At 36.3% G+C, this 26,551-nt stretch overlaps 1 protein-coding gene across 3 annotated transcripts in view; it reads left to right on the top strand.

The window, feature by feature from the left end:
• The window catches only part of LOC149001259 (hydroxyproline-rich glycoprotein family protein), a 28,453-nt gene extending 2,897 nt beyond the window's left edge, over nucleotides 1-25,556 (top strand). The window contains exons 1-5 of one of the 3 annotated variants that reach the window (XM_089136145.1): nucleotides 11,987-15,123; nucleotides 16,598-16,757; nucleotides 17,596-17,962; nucleotides 18,772-18,929; nucleotides 19,520-20,650. In XM_089136145.1, the coding sequence (XP_088992271.1) occupies nucleotides 15,054-15,123; nucleotides 16,598-16,757; nucleotides 17,596-17,962; nucleotides 18,772-18,929; nucleotides 19,520-19,631 (867 nt within the window). In that variant the 5' untranslated portion in view covers nucleotides 11,987-15,053 and the 3' untranslated portion in view covers nucleotides 19,632-20,650. Of the gene's footprint in view, nucleotides 1-11,986; nucleotides 15,124-16,597; nucleotides 16,758-17,595; nucleotides 17,963-18,771; nucleotides 18,930-19,519; nucleotides 20,651-25,415 lie in introns of those variants that run through there. The other 2 variants (XM_089136146.1, XM_089136144.1) reach the window with 2 other exon arrangements.
• Nucleotides 25,557-26,551: the final 995 nt, after the last annotated feature.

The raw sequence follows: 26,551 nt of genomic DNA, 5'->3' as shown, positions 1-26,551 counted from the left end.
ACAATTTTTTACCAAATAATGCCAATGCGGGATTTGACCTACATAAACCTCGTGTGCTTGACATTAAAATAAATCGTTTTATAAGATTATGAGCTCAGGGAAAATGCCAGATGAATGGAGGAGAAGCGTTGTGGTACCAATTTACAAAAATAAAGGAGATATTCAAAGTTGTAATAACTATAAGGGCATTAAATTGATGAGCTATATGATGAAATTATGAGAGAGAATAATTGAAACCCGTTTGAGACACTTAACTATAGTTACGGAGAAACAATTTGGGTTTATGCCGGGAAGATCTACAACGGAGGCTATTTACCTAATTAAGAGACTCATGGAAAGGTATAGAGAATGTAGGAAAGACCTTCATATGGTATTTATTGACTTAGAATTAGAAAAAGCTTATGATAGAGTCCCTAGAGCGTTAATTTGGCAAGTACTAGAGAAAAGAAGTGTTGTAAGTAAATAAGTAGATATAGTTAAGGATATGTATGATGCATAGTTGTCACGGCGACGAGGCGATGCAAGGCGGTTTAGGCTAATTGAGGCGATGAGTCGACGAGGCGCCCTCCGAGGCGCTTTTGAGGCGGTTGAGGCGTTTTAAGTGAAAATTTTAGTGTACATCTCATTCACTCTAAATCTATCATATCTTATATAATAAAAAAACTAATATCAGACTACCTCAAGTCATCCAACATACTACAAACCACACATAATAGGTCTTAAATAAAAAGTCGCAAGAAAAAAGGAAGAGAAGAAGTTGCTTGTCACTGACCACTGCTTGCCGGAGTGTCGCTGCGGGAATGGAAGAGAAGAAGAGAGGAAGAGAGAAAGAGATTAGGGATTAGAGTGAGAGTGAGAGTGTGAGACTTGAGTCAAGAATTTAATCTCTTTCAATTTTGTTTGTTTTTATTTTTATTTTAACATTTGATCACATGTAGCGTCATTATACATATGCATATAGGTTCAAACAATAGATACTTTACCATCGAAATCTAATAAGTATTTCAATATATGCCTTCGATTAGGCATCTTTCTCGTGATTTAAAAAAGAAAGAAAAAAAAGCGGACGCCTTATTGCCTAAAAATAAGGCGACGCCAATTTGAGGCGCTCCGAAGGAGCCCAGACACTGAGGCGACGATTAAGCGACGCCTAGGCGACGCCTTGACAACTATGGTATGATGGTTCGGTGACTAGTGTTAGAACAGTGGGGGGACAAAGTAATGAATTCCCAATAACAGTTGGGCTACATCAAGGGTCAACTTTAAGCCTATATCTATTTGCACTGGTAATGGATGAATTAACCAAAGACATTCAAGGTGAGGTCCCCTTGTGTATGCTTTTTGCGGATGATATTGTGTTGATTGATGAGACCCAAGTGGGGATTAATACCAAATTAGAATCATGGAGAGTAGCTTTGGAATCAAAAGGCTTTAAACTTAGTAGATCGAAGACAGAATATCTAGTTTGTAACTTTAGTCATGATTGGGTAGATGATGAGGTGGTGATACTTGACGATAAAGAGATTCCCCAGAGTGATTGTTTTAGGTACCTAGGTTGAATCATAAGTAAAAGAGGTGATTTACAGGAAGAGGTTTCCCAAAGAATTAAAATATGGTGAATGAAGTGGAGAGGTGCGTCCGGGGTCTTATGTGATCGGCGTATTTCATTAAAACTTAAAGGAAAATTTTATAGGACCGTTGTTTGACCAGCTATGATGTACGGTGCAGAGTGTTGGGCTGTTAAAAAGAATCATATAGATAAACTCAGTGTAGCAGAAATGAGGATGCTAAATGGATGAGTGGCAAAACTAGGATGGATAAGATAAGAAATGATCATATTGGAGTTGATCTAGTAGTTGCTCCTGTTAGAAAACAAGCATTAAATAATCAAAACAGCAGCTGAACTTGAACAAAGAAAAGAGAGAAGAAGAAGAAGAGAAGAGAGATGAAGAACTAGTAGAAGAGGCTTGTGATTCTTGCTTAAAAGTCTAGAATCACAGAGCACTTTTATTTATAGCTTCTAATGAATCTAATACAACTTGAGAGACAAGTAATTGTCCTCTAGAAAAAGGAAACAAAATATTACAGCTTTAGTAACTTCCTAACTCCTAAAATAGAAAGTTCTGAAAATATAAACTACCACCAAAATAGAAACTATACTTTCTAAAAACTCCCAAAACTTATGTAGCAAGACTCCCACATTAGAAATAGAAAATATAATAAAAACAATAGCATAATAATGTTCACGTGAACAGTAACGTGAACAGTAAAAGTTGTTTTACTGTTCACGTGAACAGTAAAACTCCCAAATTTACATATACTTCAACAGCTCCCATAAGTGATAAGCTTCGAGAAAGTCGTTTGAGGTGGCACGACCACGTTCATCGGAGACCTATAAATGCCCCTGTACAGAGAAGTGATATAATCCATATTGAAGGAACTAGAAGAGTTAGGGGTGGACCTAAGATAATCTTAGGAGAAGTGGTGAAAAAGGATATGTATAGCTTAGGCCTTGTATCTAGCATGGTCTCGAACATAACTGATTGGAGGGCAAGAATCCATGTAGCCGACCCCATTTAGTTGGGACAAGGCTTATTGTTGTTGTTGCTTGACATTAAAATATTTGACTGGATACATACCTTTGACAACAACATACTACACTCCCAACTTAACAAGAATTTCATGAATGTTGCCACCCTTCATTTCACTAGGCTCACATAGCACAAACCAAACAAGCTTCAAATATGTTTAACATTGTATACCATTTGTGGGTTGATCATCACTTTCATCAAACTGTCGCCAATACCATTGTTGGCCATGCCCATTCCCTCCATATTTGCTAGTATCTATTTGAAAGAAAAAAAAGGTCAATAATAACCACAATTAGAATAAAATATAGAGTGAAACTTCAGTAAGCCAGCTACTCTATCATATACATGCCAAGCAGTCCATCCGTCCCATATCAAAGTCACCAGGAGTAGGAGCAACGCCTAATGAATCAGAAAATAAATTTCACTGAATTCCAACAGAAGGCACAAGCTCTTGAGCATACACCACCTAAATGAAGCTCAAGGAGTATGCCTTTACTCAAAATTACCTTTTCTCTGAAAATTTCTCTCCCTGATACGTATTCCGGTTGAGAAAGTTTACTTGAAGAGGAAACATGAATATAAGTAGGGGAAAGGCCTCATTAGACAGAAAACATAGAATGATTAAAAGAATGACGAAGAAAAAGATTACCAATCAATGGCTACTACTTTTGAGACCATAAACAAATTGTCAAAGAGATGGAGAAAGATATAATAAGAAGAATTCCAAAAATCCAGAAACTATTCCTTTCTTACCTCGATTTTTCTCGTCTATTAGAATTCACTAATAATCAATTGAGATCTTCACCTAGACCTTCACAGGATTCCCTTTAAGCCCCTTCCCCATCTGCATAGGTATGTTTATATCAATGATAAGAACACTGTTTGTGGTGGTGTTTCCTCAATACAGATGTACTTGGTAACTGCAAATGCAGCAAATCAAATGAGAACCATTGCAAGCATGCAAGTCAACTGACAAGAATTAAAGATTTATAGAAAATTGAAATAAAAGGACTATAGTAGCTGATTTTTTTAGGAGATGGTTGGGAATTGAAAACTTTCAGACTCCAAATCCAGAGTCCAATAATCTAACTCCAAAAATTGTGAAACTTAAAGTAAGACATCATCTCAAGTTCCACGCTATCCACCAAAGGGTGAAAATTAAGACCAATCTCTCAATTCTAAACAGACATAGCATTCTGAAGGAACAACTAAAGGAAGCAATGTTGCAGCATGGATGAAAGTTTTAACCATTCATTAGCAGTGTTATTAAAAGTTTCAAAAAAATGCGGCAATATATCATTGTAAGGTGCTTTCGTTATTGAAATGTGCCAACAAATAGATGTAGCGATAAAATTCTGCTAAATTCCTCTCACAAGGATTAGAACGCTTTGTAATCAGAAATTTTGGATGGAAGTAATGGTCTCTTACCTTTGAGCACAAGAATTCTGGAATTAGGATTCATCGTAGCTGAATCTGCAGTAATAGGCCTTCTTAGTGGCTGCATAGGCGTGTTCATAACAATGATAACAGCACTGTTCTGTGGTGATGTTCCCTGGACACAAATGCACTTGGTAATTGCAAGTGCAGCAAATCAAATGAGAACCATTACTAGTCAACTGAAAAATTAAGTAGGTGTTCAAAAGTGAAATATAAGTATCAGCATAGCTAATTTTTCAGGAGAGGTTTGCACTCAGATGACTGATGTTTCCTGGACACAAATGAAGGATTACTGATGTCATTCCAACCTAGTGCATGTTTGTGATGTTTATAGTTGGTTTGCATAGTTGGTAGATATTGTCAGATGCAACTTAAATTTAAGGTTAATAGACTACCTAACCCAACCATGATCTCTAATGAACTCTGAGTAGAGTTGACTTCAGAATGAATATTAGAACTATGACTGACTGAATAGCAGTAAACGAAAATAGCATATAACAGTCCCATCTTCCTTAAAAATACTGTTATATGTAGGAAATAATCCAGACATCAATTGGCAGGCAAGAGATACCCTATGTTGGAAAATTGTAAACTTAGTAATCATTAACTGGCTCCAACAGAATTCTAACAACTACTTAGGAGATGGGCCTGAAACTTCCATCAAGTGTAGGCCTTTATGGGTTAGTATACCCCTCCAAATATCAATTGATTTTTATGGCCTGATGTAAAGATATGCACAGGTCTTGAAATTAGAAGGTAGAATTTTGGAATTTGGAAGTATAGGTTGCATAGAAACCACCTGTCAGTTTTAATGTTGAGGGAAAAAATATATAATCTAAGCTAAAATCCAAACACCAACAACAAATAGATTGTTACCCCACATAATCCAACTGCTTATCAGTGAAGCGGCTCCAAAATTTATTCCCACTTCTATTTCTGAGGCCAATTTTCTAATTAAATAAATTCTACGCAAATGGGTGTTCAATACTTTCAATTATTAAGTACAAGTCACCTCACCAGACCTTAGCCCAGCCATGAGCAGATAATTGTCATACTTTCGGAAGGAAACTCCCCCCCCCCCACAAAAAAAAAAAAAAGAAAGAAAAGAAAAGCCGAACCATTTTAGCCTAGTCACCCAGAAATTGAAAAATAATAATAATAAATAAAAGAATTGCAGAATTGAAGATGACCCAGATGACTTGTTCATTGCGAGAAAAACCCTCAAACGACTTTGGGATGCCATTTCCATGGTTCGATAGAGCATGGGCAGAGCACCAACACCAGCTGTCTCAAGAACAGTGCAGCTTCCTAGTGTAATTTGTGCAGGCAATTCTTTTTTCTATCATGAATTCTTGTAGGTTGCTGAATTTTGGCTCAGTAGGTTTCTCAGCAACTCCTTCGAATTTTTTTTGAATCCAGTGAAGTGGTGGGCATTGGGCAGTTGGGCCATTGATAGATGAAGTCCCCTCAGATCCCATCTTAGACCAGGCCGAAAAACATTTCCAAATATTGAATGAAGGTGGGCTACCAAGCCCTGCAGAGCCAAGTCGACAGTAATTAAATGTAAACCAAAGTAAACAAAAGATTAGATAAAATCATATAAGCACAAAATATAAAATAAAATCATTAAATCATAGAAGAGGGAACTTAATCGTATTACCTGTAACCAAATCTTTGACAGAAACAAAATAACTATCTCAATTATTATTACAGATTTAAGTGGATACCCAGATAACCTAAACCGGAAAATTAGATTAACTTCTAATGTTTAGATAGATAACCAAGAAGCAGAAAAAAGCATAAATATATAAGCATCCGAGCACACACTTAACCCCCAAGTTAGGATCAGAATATCTGGGATGATCTAATGCGAGAAGACTAGTAATTTTAGCTAGGAGCTGTCTTGTTGAAACCTGTATTGATAAAATACATGGCTAGAAGAGAACAAAGCCAGATTACAGTGATGGGGAAAAAAATGGCGTTACCATCCTCACTAAGGACACCGTGAGGGAATCACGGGGTGGGAAATGCCAAGCTGAAGTTGTAGAGGTTGTCGCAGTGAACAAGGTTGAGTTTGCATACTGCTGAGACTGTGTTGGAAGAATCGCCTAGTAGAAATGAGGTGAAGAGGACCCAGCTGAGGAGATTGCCTCAAATTGCCATTAACGAATGACTACATAGGAAAGTATTCGCTGCTGCAAAGAACAGCCGAATAATTAGGTTCAAGAGAGAACACGAGTTATAGCGTAAACAAACCCGGAAATCAAGGGAAGCCATCCATTACATTCGCAATTTACATTTTAGAAGTTTTCTTTGCACAGTTTCTTTGATCGAGCAGAAAAATCTAGATTTAAGCGAAAGCCCTAAGTCTGAAATTTCATTCAGAAAATCCAATAAAAAGGCCAAAGAACAATGGGTGAAGAGAAGAATCTCTATCAACAAATGCCGGAGGCGCCTCGCTCACAAAATTGCCAGAAAGGGTTGGCCAGGCTTTTTGGCTTATTGATCCTCTTCTTCAGTAGACTAAATGATACATGATCAAAGAGAAGACTAGCACCATAATGCAAATAATTTTATCATTTAAGATAAGTTCCTTTTTTGGAGTGAGAAGAAAACAACAAAGAATGCAAGTTTGTTAAAGCAGCAGATTTTAAGTTGGGTTCATGCTCTTTATAATGTGTAACGCCACTGTGCTTTGAGTGGGGGGGGGGTATTGTGGGGTTGTAGGGCGTATTCTATTGTTCTGCCCAAAAATCAAGGGATGCATTGTGTTGTGGAGAGTTGCATAGCTCTTGCGGTGTGCATTGTTTCGAACGGGTGCATTCCATGTGGACGGATAGGTTTCTTTGGAGTAATGGTATTTTAGACCTCTAAAAGATGTGCCATTAATGGATTGAGATTTTACTTTTATATTGTAGTATGATATGATAGTATGATATGATTTGTTTTGAGCAAGGTGTTCTAAGACTAGTTTACCTCTCCCACCTACAGGAAAATATGTCTCTATGAGCACTGGGGGTGCTTTTCCATCCACTCCACCTATTAATGCAGCATCACAACATTGAATGTTGAAAAAACTTTTGAGGATGTGAAAAAGGACAAAAGAGCCTCAGTTGACATAGGGCGATATAAGTCAATCAAGAAAATTCTTGGCAAATAGAGGAAACAATGCTCGAAGAACTTCCGAGTGAGAAACCGGGCTAGGTCACTCCCCCAACCGTTTAACTACTAGAATTGGTTGTGCTTGTATATTTGTTAAAGGTATAGAACTCAAGGGATTATACTCATTATAAAGAAATGGAATTATCGGAAAGCGTTGAAAAAACAATAGCATGAATAGAAAAGAAGAAGAGATTTAAAGAAGAAAAAAAAGGCTTACCCCTTTTTGTATCTACTATATGGACAACAGAATCTCTTACGGATAAAGTTACTCCTCTTGCGCCCTGCATCACTTGAAGTGTTGTAGACAACCCCAGTTCAATCCATCGGCGAATTAGATACAAAGACGGGGAGAGAACCTAGGAACCCCTGATCATTGAAATGATCTTTGCAATCTTTACGCCGCAAACTCCCTCCAAAGTTTAGGGTTTAAAAATAACAGTTTTCATCCTCCAGGATCCTGATTTTTCAGATTTGGGTGAAAAATATATAGCAGCATTTAGAAGATTACAATAAGTAAATTACCAAAAATGCAAGAGATACGCAATAATATTGAATAACATGAATTGATAAAATGCTTCTATCCCCTGACTGGTGGTCCTTATTTCCCAAATGTCATGCCCCCATTTAAAAGGGGTAGGTGGGGCCCATGACACCAAAACCTTATTGTGAGACATGGCAATACTTTCTCTTTCCTTATTTAGGAAATAACGGAGACCATTATCATTATGCAACAGCAGAAACATTTATATTAAAAGAGAGGGCAAGTACAAACTTCAGATTTCCTTTTTTTTTTTTTTTTTTGGAATTGAGGTTCATCCGAGCCAGCTTACGTGCACCACGATTTACTTCCTCAGGGGGTGAGCTTTTATATTAATGCCGCCGAGTGGGTGCGAACCCAAGACCTCCCCTAGGCAACCTTTATAGTATAGTTGTATAAACTATAGTCTACAATATTACAGTATCATCTAAATAGAACATCTCTGCTATCTTATGCAAAACCTCAAAACATATCTCTCGAACTGAGACAAGCTAAGCTACTGGGCTCCAACAAGAACTTGGGCTTTCAATCATTTGCAATATCCTTACCCGTTCTGAGTCCGGCTGTTTGCACATTGTAAGGGGGAAATGAGCTAATCTAGCCCAGTGAATATTATAAAACAATCATGCTATATACAAAAAACATGACATACATATATTACAAAATAAAATATTAAGTTCCTTTACAAATACATGTCAATGCACATGTCATGATAAAAACATTCAGTCTCAAAGCATGTAAACTGAAAGCATTTCCCAAATTTAAATTCTTTCGAATATTTTTTTTGCTCTTTCTCTTTCAATTACAGTCATAAGCCTATATAGATCCATGGAGGACGTATATCTCTTTAAATCATCGAGTGGCAATACAATTGAAATGGCTACTCTACATCATCGAAATGGCTACCTCATCACCACTGAAGTGGTTTCATTCTCTGGGCCTAAGGCCATGTACACCTCATAGTCTACTATCATTTGCTTAGACTTTGGCTTTCCACTTTACACTGGCTACAAGGCTTGTGCTCATAAGTATTGTCTTTTATTCTAATTCAGTCTTGCATTTATTAAGCTTTACATTTACTTTAATCATCTAAGATGCAAGGCTGTAAGAACAATAATAACTGCATAAATAAATCAATTGGATTGCCAAATCATAGTAAAATCCTAAAAGGCGCAGTAATGCACCAAGATGCGAATCAAACATGTGCATAGTATGCGAATCAGATCAGATGCATAGTATGAAAATCAATTAAAGGCACAATCAGGCTCATAGTATGCGAATCTATCAGATGCGGAATGCAAAATATAATGACACGAACCATATGCAGATAATCTTGAAAGCGACGTATGATCGTAACAAAAACAATGCCTTCGTTTGTAGCATGAATTGGATTATAATACTCACTTGTCTTCCCTTATCGAAAATCCTCTCTTGGAAACTGAATGATTTTTGGTTATTCGAGAGTGTGGAGAATCGAAAGAAAGTTCCCCCCTCTCTTCTCTCTCCCCTCTCTCCCCTCTCTCTTTTCTCTCTTTTGTCTCTATCTTCTTTCCTTGAAACACATGGGTGTTTTCTCTCTCAAAAAACAATTTCCCCCTCCTGTTTATAGTTTTAACTATAAAATATTTTAGGGTTTTTTACACGGCACCCACTATTATTGGGGTGAAACTAGTGACCACATTGTCACGGCCTTAGTTATTAACTAAGCCAACCGTGCCGGCACTTAGCACTTACTTGCACTAAGTCAGCCTAAAACTCAGCTAGAGAGAGTAGAAGAAAGCTTGGAGCTTCAAAGAGAACCTTGAGAGAACTTGTATTGCTTACTTACTTGATGCTTTGTACAAATGAGGCCCTCCCCTATTTATAGGCAAGGTAGGATACAATGAATGGTTATGATTTTATACAAGTGTCAATAATCTAATGGTTAGGAACATTCTAGTGGGTCTAGATATTTCTAGGGACATTTCTAGAGACAAGATATTTTCTAGTTGTAAGATTCCTCTAGAATCTCCCTCATTTCTAGAATGTGGGTTAAGTGTAGCCCATTAGTATCCTTTCTAAGTAGCCCATGTGTGGCCCATTAATATTGTACCTTTGGGCTCATGACAAATTGGGCCGTGTCCACGCTATTATGTTGTAAATTACATGGCACCCACTTGAAAAATTACAAGTTATTCACAGTTAAGTTTTGTTGTTAAGTGATGGAAAAAATTACCTAAATGCCCTTATCCTTATTTAAGTTGTTTAAAATTTGAAATTCAAATTGTCTAAATGCCCTCTGGGCAATGAAATTATCCAAATGCCCTTAGGTGGGTGAATGTATTCTCCCTTAACCCATCTTCTTCCTATCCTTCGCCAAAAACCACCCATCACTACTGGAAACCACCAGACCCCCTCCCTATGCAGAGAGAAACTGCCCCCACCATCTGCTTTCCCCTTGTTAGAATTCACCCGCAAAAAATGAAATCACTTTACCTAAGATAACGAGTAACAAGATTGATGAATCCAATCTTCTCCTTCTCATTGCCAATAGTAACAAAAGCTTAGATCTAAGATCTTACGCTTCAGCTAACACAATTGCAAACCAAGAACAATGAATTGGAACTTTAAACGAGCCTCATGCATTGAATTTAGAGCAAATTGATTCACATAATGAAATGAAACTTAAAAAAGTGCTAAGTACCTGATCTGATTGAGGCCTGCTACTGTAGATTGAAGCTTGGAGAACTTCTCAACCTCTGGAGGATTCAGAATAGCACAGCCATATCCGGAAATCACCCCCTTATCTCTCTCTCTTCTTCAAGGGTGTGTTTCGTATAAAGCTCCTTTATGTGGTGATTTTGTTGGTGATGTTTGCGAAGAGGGTTTCGAAGAAGGAAGAAGAAGAAGAAGACCAGTTGAAGAAGCTCTCAGCTTGAAGAAAACCTATTTGCTTCTTTGTAATTTGTTACTCGTATATGTTCTTATAATAATCTCTTACTTTCTCTTCTTTTCTTTATCCATGAATCGATTCAATTCAGTCGTATCCACAATTGAGCTTGGTGCTTGCGGAGCTCATCTGTGTTCTAGATCTCAACATCATTCTCTGTTTCAAATTTTTTTCTCGCCGGTACCTTTACTTTAAGATCCTTCTAGATTCATTGTTTAAAGATTTAAAAATTGTAGCTTTTTCCAATATTCCTTGTTTGGTTATTTGAATTTGCTGGTAAGGTTACTTATGTTGATTTAAAAGAAGGAAAGTGTAGTTACTGATCTTGTATGTGTTGTTTGAATTCTAGTAGAGAAAGAGAAGTGAAGAACAGAGAGTGTGAAGTGCGAGAGAAATAGAAGGAATTCTAAACAATGAGTATTTAGCATTTTTTAGCCAGATTTTCAGTGGGTGAATTCCGGCAAGGGGAAAGCTGACGGTGGGGGGGGTTCTCTCCTGTAGGGGGAGGGGGTCTGGTGGTTTCCACTTTCCAGCAGTGGTTGGCGGTTTTTGGCGAGGGATAGGAAGAAGATGGGTTAAGGGAGAATACATTGACCCACCTAAGGGCGTTTGAGTAATTTCATTGCCTAGAGGGCATTTGGACAATTTAAAGTTCAAAATTAAAACGACTTAAATAAGGTTAAGGGCATTTAGGTAATTTTTCCAGTCATTTAACTGCAAAAGGTAATTTGTAATTTTTCAAGTGGGTGCCATGTAAGTTACAGCATAATAGTGGTCACTAGTTTCACCCAAATAATAGTGGGTGCTGTGTAAAAAACTCAATATTTTTAGTATTAACATATTTCATTAATTTATTAGATTATTCATTTGATGACACCTCATCAACCACCTCCCTTCTCTCTCTCTCTCTCTCTCGTTCTCTCTTTACTATGAGGCACGAGCTCTTTTGCCAAACATGCCCACCCCCCTTTTATTGCTTTAAATGTAATATATTTTATAATGTACTGATAATTTATTTTAGTTACCCATTTAATGTTAACAAGACATCTCACCATTTTTAAAACTCTCCACGTTAGGAGGTGGTAGAGGGGGAGGAAAGTGCTCCCTTCTCTTCTGCTTCTCTCCTCCTATCCAAGTTACCCAAAAAAAAGGGGGGGGGAACCATTTATGTCAAACTGTTCTAGTCTCCACGTTAGGAGCTGGAAGGGGGAGAGGAAAGTGCCACCTTCTCTTCTCACTCTCTTATTAGTTACCACTTTTATATATATATATATATATATATATATATATATATATATAAAGGTGGTCCAAATTAGTACCCTTGATTAGGTCCCACTCAGGGGGTCCAAATGTCACTAATTATTTAATAAACTAGGGGATGTAGAGCATACAAAAACAGCATTAAAATAATAGTATACTGAGATGCAGGGCATTGCACCAAAGGTCTAATGACAACCCATTGTTTTTTTGACTCACCTCTAAACCTCCCTTTCTTAGGAAATCATTCCATGTTCAATTTGCCTGGATTGCTCATCCTTCTTTTACCCCTTTTCTATCATCCTCTTGGTCTAGTTTGGAAGCTCAGCTTCTCCTTGCCAAAAACTTAATAGCCTTTTCTTCCTCACTCAAATCTTGGACTTCTCAATGTTTTGGTCATATTGATTTTTAAAAAAAATCAAACTTCTCTTGTTGCTTTAGCAGATTAGTCCTCACCTCCTATAGTTTACGAGATGATTTGTAAGCAATTATTTAGGATTTCATTTATGCTAAAGAAATGCTTTGGTTTAAAAATCCAGAGCTCAATGCATAAATGATGCCTTTAGAAAAAAATATGCATAAATGATGGGGACAAAACACCGAATATTATCATAGTTCTCTAAGAATTGATCATCTGATGGATGAGAATGGTGAAATGGTCTCTATTTTTTCTGGTATGGCCTCTGTATTTTTTTTTTGGATGAATGTCTGTATTTTCTTTTTATTTCAAATAAGTATGTTCTTTGAGTCCACATGATTCCTCCTTGATTAGCTGCTTGCTTGAACCTCTTATCTTGGGGATGACATTTGATTATTTTAGTTTGATGTCCTGAGAATAATGAAACTAGGAATTTTTTCTTCTTCTTTCTCTGGATGCTTTCAAGGCTTTCGGCATTGATGGATTTCATGCTGGTGTTCCAAAAATTTTGGACTTGCTTTGCTTTTGACATCTTGTTCGTAATTTTTCTTCTGGTGTTCTTCCCCCTGGAGTGAGTTAGTGTCTGTAATAAAAATTGCCTACAAGTTATTGCTAAACTATTAGCCTATCAACTCAAGCCTTCTCTGCATAATTTTATTTCACCTCTACAGGGTGCTTCTGTTTTTGATAGACAAATTCAAGATAATTCTGTTATGCTTCATGAGATTTTCCATTTCTTAGCGGAACAAATCTAGGCCTGGCTAAGTGGTCATCAAGCTAGATCTTTCTAAGGTTTTTGATAGGTTAGAATGGACTTTTGTGCTTGTCATTTTCTGGATAAACTGATATCTCGTCTTTCTTTTTCTAATTACCATCTCCTCTTCTTCATCAAGCTTGAGGATTCACCCTTGTGATCTTTTTATGGGGAGAAGGGTATTAGGTTGTGTTGGAGATAGAAGAATTTGTTGTTTGATATTATTTCGTATATCTTGCATTTTTGGTAGGTTACTTATTGTAATCTTCTAATCTAGGTTGACTCTTACCAAATATAGACCTACTTTGATGGTTAAGCTGGATGGCCCAATCCTACTAACAAGTTTGGCCTGAGTTTTAAATGGCTGAACTCTGTATGATACCACTAGCTTCAAAAGTCGAAACGCTGGTGCAAGGAAAAAATTTCTGTCGAGGTCTGGATTTTGGCCTAAGCAAAGATCGGTTTCAAGTTTTTCGGTCAAAATTTGGAATTTTTTCCCTGAAGTTTTGAACTTCAGTTTTGGGCCTTATATGGTCTCAAAACGGTCTGGATTCTTGCCTCCTACCTATTTTAAGTATGGTAAATACAATGAACTACTAATTTAAAAAGTTAACATTCAAGAATGTACCACCATATGACTATAACCGAGATTACATAATTCAAAATATGATACTTAGAACTTAGATTTTAGAACTTAAACTTAAAACTTACAAGTTACGACAACTTACAAACTAATACATATGTGCCCGAGCCTGTATGATCTGCTCCGCATACCAAGGCCAATATATATCTCATGACATATGATGCAATGGTTATCAAGGTAGTCAACAATTGCAGCTCTATGCTTCTAATAATACTTTTTTGTTTTTAATTATAAAACATAAATTAATTAGTATTTTTTAATATTTAAATAATTTAAAAATTATAGAAAATACACATTAAGTATCTTAAAAAGCTTCACAACATGCTCCAAAAACTACACTCATGCTTCCATTGATACTCTCCTATTTTTAAATATAAAATAGAAATTAATTAACAATTTTTTAATATCTTTAACAACAAAAAAATTTGATTCAACACCATCACAGAATAGATCAAGTGATGTTATCTCACATACATTAATTTGAAGTTCATATATCATTTATACATATATATTTTTAGCAATCTTATACATAATTTTACAAAATAATTTTTAATAACAGAAAAATAAAAAAATACTAGGAAGAGCCAAAAATTAATTTTGACACCACAAATTCATAGATCAACACTCTACAGTAAACATACTTAAATATGGAAGCAATCCAAGTAGATTTAAGGCACAAAGAAAAGAGAGAAAGTTGGTTACTCACGTTGCAACTTGCAAGATTTGAGAAAACCCACAAATAGAGGAACATATCTAGTGTTGAATGAAATGGAGTTCCACAAATCAAGTGAAATGAGGGATGAAAGTGTCAAAAAGTGAAAAAGATTTTGAAAACTGGCAAAATCTGGAAAGGCAATACTTGGAAACCTAGCAAAATTTCGAAATTCTGGACTTTTCACTAGAAACAGAGGATTTTATAACCTGCATATGTTGGCGTTTCGGCCGAAACTTATCAGTACTGAAATTTCGGCAAGTTTCAACCGAAATTTTGGTACATATTGGCAAAAACTTTGGAATTCAGAGAAATATTTGGAATTTCGTTTCGTTTTCAATTTTAGGGAAATTTTTCAACAAAAATTTATACCATGCACTGGTGTATATTTTTTATCCAAATCTTAAAACTCGAGCCTTGTGATGATGAAACTGTTGTTTTTAAACCCTATACTTTGGATGGAGTTTGCATCGTAGGATTACAGAGATCATATTACTTTTGGGGGTAAAGATTGTAAAGATCATTTCAATTATCAGGCTCGGGTTCTCTTCTTGTCTTCGAAGATAATTCACCGACGATTGAATTGTGTTTTCGTCTGCAACACTTTGAGTGATGCAGCTTGTGGGAGGAGCAACTCTATCCTCAAGAAATTCTGCTGTCCGTATAGTAGATATGAAAGGGGGTAAGCCTTTTTCTTCTTCTTTAAATCTCTTCTTCTTCTTTTCTATTCATGCTATTGTTTTTTCAACGCTTTCCCATTATTCCATTTCTCTATAATCCCTTGAGTTCTATACCTTTGACAAATATACAAGCACAAACAGATCTTATAGTAAAATGAATGAGGAAGTGACCGTTTGGGGAGAAACAGTAAAATGAATGGGGAAGTGACCGTCTGGGTTTCTCCCCCTGAAGAACTCGATCATTGTTTCATTTGATTGTCAAGAACTTTCTTCGTTGACTTATTTCTCCTTATATCAATTGAGGCTCTTTTGTCATTTTTCACATCCTTAATGTTTTTTCAACCTTTAATATTGTGATGCTGCACTACTAGGTGGAGTGGATGGAAAAGCACCCCCAATGCTCATAGAGACTTTTTATGAGGACAGGAGAGGCAAACTGGTTTACAACCTCCTAGGTTTAAAGTATCAGTATTGAGTATTGTATCGGTCAGGTGATTTTAAGAGACATATCGTCTTGTATCGAGTATTGTATATTCAGGCTGATGTATTTTAGGGTAATTCAATTTAGAGACGTATCGAGATGTATCTTATCAGTTGGGTCAAATATGGATATGTATCAGCTAGTATTGCATGGTTGTGGGATACTTTAAACCTTGCAACCTCCTGCCCAAAAAAATGTAAATAATAATTGTGATGATAATAAGAGGGAAAAAAGGACCTGAAAGGTACCCTGCGACCTGGCCTTGCCCCTAGACAAAAAGGGTAGCAGAATGACTGCCCCAAACTTACGCAAGGTTGAAAACCAATCCCTGTTCAGGCCTAAATTGGCCCGTAGACACAGGAGAAACAGTGCCTTTCAAGAAACCCTCCTTGTTAAAGCTAATTGTAGCAGTGACAATAATTAATAAATACAGAAGTGTTTGCATATTATTACTTTCTGTGGTCTCATCAACTATTATAGGGTTGAGCATTGTAGATTTATGTGATCTTGACTCTTATAGCTACTGGATCTCTTAAAATAGCAAAGAGCACTGATAATGTCATTGGATGAGCACCCTGAATAGTAAGATTTAGAATCAATCAACATGAATCCAATGTGCATCACCAAGAATCGATTAGTCCTCAATTAATAAGTTTGGCAGCATAAGTAGTTTGTCAGTGCTTTTAATCAGGGAATAAAGCAAAGCATTATCCTTATTCAGTGATATTTGACCCTAATTGACCATCTAATAGGAAGAGTTGATTCTCCTAATCCTCAAAGTTGAATATGCTATTGTTTCCTCTTACAGCTTTTATTTATTTATTTTTGGGTAGCATGTACAGCTTTTACTCTCATCTTAGTTCCATCCTCGTGCAATTCTATATATTGGTGTTCTCTTCATTATACTAGTTAATTCCTTATCTGGAACGATTTGATTCGTTCACTTTGTATGGATAGCTTGATATGCGATGTTGTCTGCCCTTGATAAATGACAGTTGTCACCAAGATAAATTATTCTGTACATGGGGGAAATGTTAAGTGTCATGGAAGGACTTTTGCTGCTTCTGTTGGATCTGAAGCATCTGAACCCTTTAGACGCCAGAGGAGACTGTCAAAAGATGAACGTCGTGCAATGGTGATATCCTTTATTGACAAGTATGACCTCTTAAGCATCTTATATTGACAGCTATACAAGTTCTTCATTTCTATCATTAATTCTGTCTTGAAAACAGTAGTAGCTGTCATATTTGTGGATGTGAATATCTAGTACGTCATTTTCCAATAAACATTCTAATCAGAGTGTGGATTTCAAATCATGGGGTTGATTATTGTAAGAGTTGGTCTCATTGCCCTTAATTTTTAAGCTTTTTTAAATTCAAAAAGTGAAATTTCTGGACATTGGTTACTGTTCTGCATAAGCTGGAGGATTATGTGTGTGGTTGACCAATTCAAGAAGGATAATACTTTTCTTTCTTTGGTTATTTTCTTGATCTAGCATTTTCGAAGACCTTTTAAGATAAATTTGCCAAATCTGTAGACTTACGGATGTTCTAAATTCAGCTCCAGTAAGTGTTGGTTCCATTTGGATTATTCAGTTTCATACTGTTTAGAATCTTTTTAAATTTTAAGCTTGTTTTCCAATTGACGTTTTATTTTTTACCCATTGGTATTTCCTTATCATTTTTCAATTGTTATTAAAAACAGTGTGCTTGTCTTTCATTCCTGAAACTCAGACTGGACTTTTTTGGGGCCTGAACTTGGTCAATTAATACAAATTGAGATCTCAGTTATTGTTAGGAGGTTTTTGAAGTTATTATTACTTTAAGCATGTTCTTTTATTGAAGAGTGTAGAAGAATGTAAATAGTGTTAACTTGTCTGTATTTTTGAGCTGTGATAGGGTGGAGCTAAATTTGGTTTGGTAAATTGTGATATTTATTGAGGAGATTGAGTTATGTGCCACATGAATCATTGGTACATAGTTGTCATTTGCAGGTACAGGTCGGAGAATTCAGGAAGATTTCCTCCTCCTTCCATTGCTAGAAAAAACCTGGGTGGTTCTTACTATGTTATAAAGCAGATTATTCAGGAACTGGAATACAAATGCAAGACACCCACTACTAACAGGATAGAAGAAAAGATACAGAGAAAAGAAGTGGAAGCTGCCACCCCAGAATCTTTGACTGAGGTTGAAGAACTTTGTGAAAGTATGATGGGTTTTACTCCTGAACATAAGTGGGAAGTAGATGCAGGGGCCCAGACCATGATAAATAGAACGGATGATGGGGTAATTAGTAAACATTTTAATGCAAAAGGACCTCAAATTTCCACCAAGAACAAGGAGGTTTTGACAGTGGAAAATGTAAGTCCTCTGTTACTGCAAACCTTAATTTATTTCACTCAGGATTTCATTTGAGGATAGAAACAATTTGAATTGGAAGGATTGGAATTTGCATGGCATACATCTATGGTGGTTATAGGCCTTACAGCCCTGCCTATCTGTCTAAACTGACTCGGTATAATTCTCGGTTATTAAGTAAAAATAATCCAGACCAGATGAATACTCCTGATCTTGTAGCTTCTTGTCATACATCAGTGGCTTTCCTTAAGAATATGATATTTCATTTGGATAAGATAGTTCAGTCGGCTTGAACTTGTCAGACCTGCTTCCATAGGATCCATTGAGTTTGTGAACTCTTTTTTTTGTCTTCTATTGTGATTGTAACTCTCTATTATTGATCTATAAATAAACAGCATTGTTCTTGGAGGATCATGGGGCTCAAATCATCCTCTCTCTTGATTTCTCTTCTTCTCCAACTCTCTCACTTTTCTGATTCTCTATAGATTACAAAGTTAATGTATCAGAAAATCTCTACATGCACTGTAGGGATGACCAGATAGAGTAGCGTCTTTTTATTGATTCCTATTGTAGTTGTCAAGGTGTCCAGGTTCCTTGGTTGCCCCGTCCGCCTAACTTGTGTTACTCTCTCCAATGGTTTGGTCGCCTTGCCGCCTCAATAACTCTGATTCCTTGTCTAACGGTTGTATTTTAACGCTTGCCTAATTCAGGAGTGTGGGTTCCGGACCTAGGTTGGTTACAGATTTAGTTTTTTTTTTTTTTTTTTTGCAGAGTCTAATTATTCTAATTCCAGTGGAGCACTTATGTATCAGATAAAACTTGAAAGCAAGGAATCTATTCGTTCACATGATGACAAGCATGAAGATTGTGAAAAAGAAGGAACTGCTGTTAAAGGCTTCGGAGAATCCAGTCCAAAGGAAGAAGTTGCGCAAGATACTGCTCAAGCCCGTTATTCAGATAATTTTGAAAGGTAATCTTCTTATTTCTTTCCATTGTCATATTAGGAGGTTGTGTTCACAATGATTGTGTTTGAAATCAAGCGCTGTCTGCAATATTTCATTACCATAGCAAAATTAAACAATAGGAATGTTGGTAGTTCATATGGTTATTCCGATGAGACAATGCTTTAGTGCCCAAGAATGGAAAGAAATTTATATCTTTATCTTTGTGCTCTATTTTGATAATCATCCATGGGAAACCTTTTGAAACCAGTTTGACGGAGAAACTGTCTGTTAAACATTAGTCCTATGGAAACACATATGCCTGGGTATCGATCTCCCTTAATTAATTACTGGTTTCGCCAACAGAATGAAACCTGGTAACAGATTTTACGGAAACATTCGTTGTTCAGCCAATTCCAGCATTTGGTAGTTGTGCATTTCATCAACGTGAAACCTAAAAAACTTGCCGAGTATGAAATTAGGTGAACAATTCAGCCCTTAATTAGGAGCATTCGGTTCTTGTGCAAATTTACTTATCATCCTCAACAGCAACCTCCCCTCCCTCCAAAAAAAAAGTTCATTCTTTAAGCATTAATACCATCTGCCAATTGCTGTCCAGGAACATTGTTAGGATGGACAATGAAGAAGACGAGTTGCAAAAGAGATCAACCATTTGGGAAAATCTAAAATCTATCACAGACGGTTTCTTGAACTTTTGGAGGAAAAAGTAGTGTTCTGAGGTAGTCTAGAATCTTCAAAAATTTGTATGTTTTCTTGTTTTGGTAATGCTAGTTTCATTGCAGCACTATGCCATGAGGTCTGTAGCTTTTATCTGCATCCATATGTAAGTCGAAATTTCTTTCTGACATACTAGAAGCTCTCACGAATAGTTGTCTTTGGTTAAATTTGTATAAGGTGTCATTCTTTGTACAATATAAGGTGGTAGGTGGTGTCAGTCAATCCGCGAATAGGGAAGAAAAGTTTTAAGACAAAAATCTATGCAAGAAAATTTTGCAGCATCAGAATTTTAAAAGGCTGCTTGCATGAAAACTCTTAGGCATCTGAAGGAATTATTATGGTACTTGTTGGGAGATGCTTGCATATGGTGGGTATGCGGGAGATGCTTGCATATGGTGTTTATGTATTCTAAGATGTTTAGGTGTAGATTAAAAGTCGATACTGTTACTGGAGATACACACTTGATCAGGTAGAAATTTCACCCGGGTAATTGACCGGCTTTGTGGTTGGGAGGTAGGCCGGTCAAATGTGACTAGTATGGAACATTCCATTCACGCTAAGACAAAGAAGGTAATGTCAACACAACTGGAAGGTCTATCCCAGAGACCGCCAGGTGGGACAGTTATCGGGACCCTGTTGGTTCTAAGTAAGATAATCGACACTATTTAACAAGGACTCGATCCTTAGGTAAGGACATGAAGAATTTCTAGTGAATCCTTGAGCAGCACTCGCTCGGGATTTTAATCTAATCCTCGACTGACTTGGCCATCGGAGGTGGTTGCTTGGCATCTTAGCTGGCCTGCGTCTAATCTCTTTTGTAGATTTTACCATCTTTTTGCATGGGAGATTACTCGATAGCCAATTCAATTGGGTTGCGACCAGGATCAGATCTGAGACGCAATAGATACCTAATCACGGAATGATGTTAGTCAACGTCGCTCATTCTTGAATTCGAGGATTTAGACTTTTTTTGGGGCAAGCAGGTTCTAGACACGATTGGAGGTGTATCATTGTGTACCTTTTGCTATCCTTGAACATCTTGCTAAAGTCTTAACACCTCCCCCCCCCCCCCCCCCCAAAAAAAAATTGCTTAAGGATTTTTGAAATTTGTTTGTCGGGGGTTTGTTTTTACGTAAATGTTCTTGTATGGTGGAAATTTGTTTAGGTAAAATTTTAACAGTCAAATGAAATATAGATATCATAATAATATATATTATTAAGAGTTTTTTACACTGCACTCATTATTATTGTGGTGAAACTGGTGACAATCTACTATTATACTTTAATTACATGACACTCAGTTGTCAAAATTACAAGTTATTCAAAGTTAAGATGTTATGTTTAGTGATGGGTAAAATGACCTAAATATCCTTATCTCTATTTAATTAATAAAAAATAAAAATGCAAATTAGCAAGGTCCTTTGGCAGTGAAATGACATTATGGTCCTCAATTTAACTCATTAAATGACTTAACTTAAATGCCCTTACCAAATTACTCCTATTGTTTCATTCCCTTTACATTCTCCCTCTCCACAGTTAGCTTCCTCTCTCCGACGGTAGAGAGGGAAGTTGGAGAAGAAGACTTGTAGACAAACTAAGCTTTTAAGCATCTCTGCAGCTTATTAAAGATCGTTGTAGTGATCATCCTGAGCGAGGTTGATATGAATGCATCCCTTCTTTGTGGTGATAATAACAAAAAAGAATAGAAACATAGATTATCACGGAAAAGAAGGGATGCATTCATCTCAACTTTGCTTAGGAACAATCGCCACAATGATCTTTAAGAATCTATAGAGATGCTTAAAAGCTTGGCTTGTTTGCAAGTCTTCTTTTCCAACTTTCCTCTCTACCAGCAGAGAGAAGGAAGTTGACGGTGGAGAGGGGGAATGTTAGGGGAGTGAGACAATTGGGTAATTTGGTAAAAGCATTTTAGGTCATTTAGTGAGTTAAATTGGGAGCAATATGATCATTTAATTATCCAAAGGGCATTTGGGTAATTTGTATTTTAAATTCTAAATTAGTTAAATGGGGAAGGGCATTTAGGTTATTGTACCCATCACTTAATAGGAAATCTTGACTATAGGTAACTTGTAATTTTGAGAGGGTGGGTGCCATGTAAAAAATTCTATTGTTAAAGCAAAACTAGGAAAAAAATGGCTATAATTTTACTATAATATATAATATTGGATATGATTAATAAATCTGTTATCAAATAGAATTTGAAAGGGTTGAAAGGGCATTTTTTTGCGTCTAATTTTCCTTTGAAGATGTGTATGCTTTTCTAAAATAGAATCCAAAGGGCATCCAATTTTAGTCTTTTGTATTCCTTCTATTAAATTAAATCATATATGCACACATTTTTATATATTTTTGGGACAAACTCAAATTTTTTTCCACAAATCAATGCAATTATAACATTTGTTGCAAATCTTTTTTCTCATGTTATGTTCCTGACTTACAATCTAATTGAGGTGATACGACATTGACTCGATCTTTCCCTCTTTTCTTTTCTTTTAGCTTTTATTTATTTATTTATTTTTATTTTTATTATTTTTTATTTTAGCTCTCTCTCTCAGTAATCTACTATATAATAACCAAAGCTGCTTCTCTTCTCTTAATTTCTCATTCTTATTAAGTAACTTCGTTAGTTTTATTAAAATAGGTGTTAAAGTTAACTTAACTTGGCACCAATACAGAGGGAGAGAAAAGGGGAGTTGCAGAGGTGAAGATGGGCTTGAGAAGAAGGTTTGTGTGAGAGTGCATTCAAGACATTTTACATAACAAGGGCAAAATAGTCATTTTAGTGTAAGGACATTAAAGACAATTTACACCGAACTGGGTCCAACCTTGGTCGGGTCATGGACTCCGGGTTGGAGACGAGCTCAACCACGGTCGGGTCAAGAAACCCGGTCAGGACTGGTTCAGAGCTCAAATTAATAAGAAACGTGAGGGCAAATGAACCGTAACGGTTAAAAGAAAAGTGATACCACGAAGTTCAGGATACACGATTGTGACACAAAAGGTAACCCACACTAATATGGAATGAGCATCATGCTAGAAAAGGTAACTACCATTACCTCCGAAAGAAGGGTAAAAACCCTAGGATCAAGTGGCTGCGAAGAGGAGGCAAGGATCGATCCAATGGTGGAGAACCATAGGTAAACCTTGTATAAACTAAAGGTTCACGCACAATTGAGGTATCTGAATCGTTTCCCTCCATTATCGTTTTCAATTTAAGCTTTGCAACAAGCCATAGCTCTGTGGTGATCCATTATTGACTTAGCCTTTGGATGTGGCCACCCGACCTTACGGTCAGGCCACATCTAACTAAATTTTGTAGGTTATTCTTCCAGGATCTGAAGGAGGATCAGTTTTTGGATGCTTCATTTGGCGTCGTCTGTGGGAAACGCTTCAAAAAAAGGGTGAATATATAAAGTGGGGAGTTTTGTCGTTAGTGCTACACTAGGCATTTGCCTTTTCCTTCGTTTGGACTCCACGATTAATTGGATTTTTGTTTTTGGGAAACACGATTAACTGGATTTGACTAGCTGCTGGAGTCCGCTTGCATGCTTAAACCTTGGTTCTGATTCGCGGAATCCATTTCAGATTCAAGTACAGGAAAATCTTCTATGTTCAGAAGGGGACGCCGGTTAGGTTGTCACTCACACTAATATGTTCATGTAACACCCGCAACTAAAACATAGGGGTAGTCTTGGCATTTTGTATTGATATTCAAATAATTACCATTAAAAGCCGAACTAGTATGGGATTAACATACTTACTAGGATTTATTTGCTAAATTCAATCATAGGTTGAGAATTAGCTAGATGGTTAACAAGCTCCTTGAATAAAGAAAGAGGTTCGGGGTTCAATGCCTCATAGCTACATAAATTATATTACACATTTTGATATTGTTTTAACCCCATCTGGATCTACTTTAGAATCTTGGGGATTTCATGCGTGGAAGTCAAAAACATTGCATAAATAAAAGAATGATTAAATGATAAAGAAAATATTGCATAAATAGGGAGATATGCATAAATAGGGAATAAAAGACAAATCAAATATTGCATGAGAGATAAAATATGTAATCAAAATAACATTGCATAAATAAAAGAATGATTAAATGATAAAGAAAATATTGCATAAATAGGGAGATATGCATAAATAGGGAATAAAAGACAAATCAAATATTGCATGAGAGATAAAATATGTAACCAAATAAAAAGAGGAATCTAATATTGAAGGAATCAAGTATTGAGAGCAACTAAGTATGGGAATATAAGGAAAACGTGGGAATTCAGGAGGAGATGGTTGATGGAATCGTGGTGGTTAGGAGGAGGGAATATTGAGGAGAGAGAAATGGATGGTAAGAGGAGGGAATATTGAGAGGAGAGAGAAATTGATGGTGAAAGAAACGTGGAGTTTAGGAAGAGACAATCTTGAAGAATCTTGAGAAATATTGAGGGGAGAGAAGAAAGATGATGAGAACGTGGTATATTAAAGAAGAGAATTGAGAGTCTATATTGGTTATTAAAGAAGAGAATTGAGAGCCTCCTATATTGGTTATGCAAGAATAGAAAAGAAAGACAAGGGTGCAGAGAAAAGAAGAAGATAATTTAGAGCGTTGAAGGCCCTCTATCGAAGGGTGATATTCTTTTTGTGATTTCTACACGGTAAGTACAACCTTCACACTTTCAATATGTTATTGTCTTCTTTTTCTATGATCTAATTTATAATTTTACGTGACTTCTTAGTGATTAATTCTTTTATTGAATTTATAACTTATCTTGATTATTAATATGATTTACATAGTTTATTGGTATATGATTTATTTCTTTGATTTAATAATTTGATTTTGAGTATGAATACGTTTTAGATTTTGTCTATCTTGAATTATTAGTATTTTGTATTTGAGTATATAAATATCTATTCTTTTAGATTATATTTTATGAAATTATTATGATCTATCAATAACTAATCTCTCCCTTGAATTTATTAATCTTTTCTATAAGCATGAATGTATCTTTATATTTGTGTTTTATTGTGTTATTTATTATTGTATTATGCATTGATTTTATAATGGACTATATCCAAAATTCATCATTTTCATATGATCTTGCATTGTTTGCATATGATTCATCAAGATATGTCATGGTCATATTAGCATTATGTGTGATGTTGAGTTAGTAGATGTTTTGGATGAGAATGTATGTTAAGGCTGTGTAACGCGCGCAGGCCATGTAACGGCATGGAACATACATTGATTCTAAAACATTTGGTTAAGGTAGATGGATGTTGGGTCGTGTAACGCGCGCAGCGCCATGTAACGGCATGGGACATCCGATCTACCTTAGACCATGTATGCATGAGAGATGGTAGTTGTGTTTTTGGATGAGAATGTATGTTAAGGTCACGTGTAACGCCGTGCAGCCATGTAACGGCATAGAACATACATTGAGTTTGGAAACATTTGGGTTAGGGTAGATGGATGTTGGGCTGTGTAACGCGCGCAGGCCATGTAACGGCATGGGACATCCTATCGACCCTAGACCAATGAGGGTGTGACTTATTTCTATCTTTTTGGCATCATTGAGTCTCATTCATATTATTGGGCATATCATGACTTTATTTTCTCATTTATAAAGGTTAGTTAATTTTATTTGTATAAGATTCTATTTAATTAAATATTAAATATAAAAAGAAAGGAAACTGTTGATATGTGTTAGGTTGTACTTGCTAAGTTTCTTCTCGAAACTTACCCCTTACTTCTACAGATGATGGAATTGATCAGAGGGATGATGGATATTCGGAGGATGAAGATCAAGATCATGTCTACTACATCTCTTAGGATAGATAAATATTGAAATTTCCTATTAGTTGTAAATCTTGGATTCTAGACCTTTACTTGGATTTTATTAAAATTATGAGACAATTCATGGAAGCATTTTGATTTATATTTGAATATTTTCCGTTGCGATCATTTGTAGTTTTGGTGGATTTTATTATTCACTTTTTCTGTGGAAACCCTCTTAGTGTATTTTGGTTCACTACCTAAGTAACGTCGATCCTTGATCAATGACGACTTTCTCCTTACATGGAAATTGGGGTGTTACAGTTCACCTAACCAGTGGCATACTTCTACCTCTCACGAACTCGATCGGTTTCAATCCAAATCTCGAGCTCATCCTTAAGGTTTAAAGTATCATCGACGGAAATTGCGTCAGTTTAGCGCAATGCATGCACTGAACTATTCGAACCTACTTCATAAAATGCAAAAGAAAGGGGGTTTTCGTGATGTGTTGCTGTTGTTGCCGAATAAGGGTTTCCGGTTTCACATCTCTTCCATTGTTTTCGGATTTAAACTCATCTCATTTTGTGTCTCATATCAATCTCATATTCTCAAGGTCAAGCCTCCCACTAATTTCAAAATCAAGCTTCTAAAAAGAACTAGTTTTTTTTTCTTGAAGCTCTTCTGCGAAATATTACATCATCTCGAAAGAAGAAGAAGGTAAGTGAGAGAAATTGTGTGACGGAACTAAGGGTAGATACTACTTTAGGAGTGTCAGCTAACCTAGCAATCTCAAACAATAAACCATCGTTTGGTTTTTTCCTTCTCATTGTTCTCTATTTGTTTTGTTCATTGTTTGTTTTAAAGTTGAGGAGTTTGAACCCATGTAGGAAATCAAGATCTTCTTTTTAATATGTTCTGCAACGGTTGTGTTAATTTTGGTCCTTCAATATGTTGTGTTTTGATTCTTCTTTTACTACCCTTGTGTGGGGGTACTAATTTGGGAGTCGCATTGATTTGTGATGGGGTTTTTCATGAGTTGTTTCTCGGTTTCCCTCTATGTTCTCTTTCTTTTGGCTTTGGGGGTTTTGGAAGTGAGTGAGGCATGGCGATCGAACCTTC

Source organism: Hakea prostrata, chromosome 10 (genome assembly GCF_041222555.1).
Source record: "Hakea prostrata isolate BN-2017 chromosome 10, UWA_Hpros_2, whole genome shotgun sequence".
NCBI classification, from domain to species: Eukaryota; Viridiplantae; Streptophyta; class Magnoliopsida; order Proteales; family Proteaceae; genus Hakea; species Hakea prostrata.
This window is presented reverse-complemented; position numbering and strand designations above follow the sequence as displayed.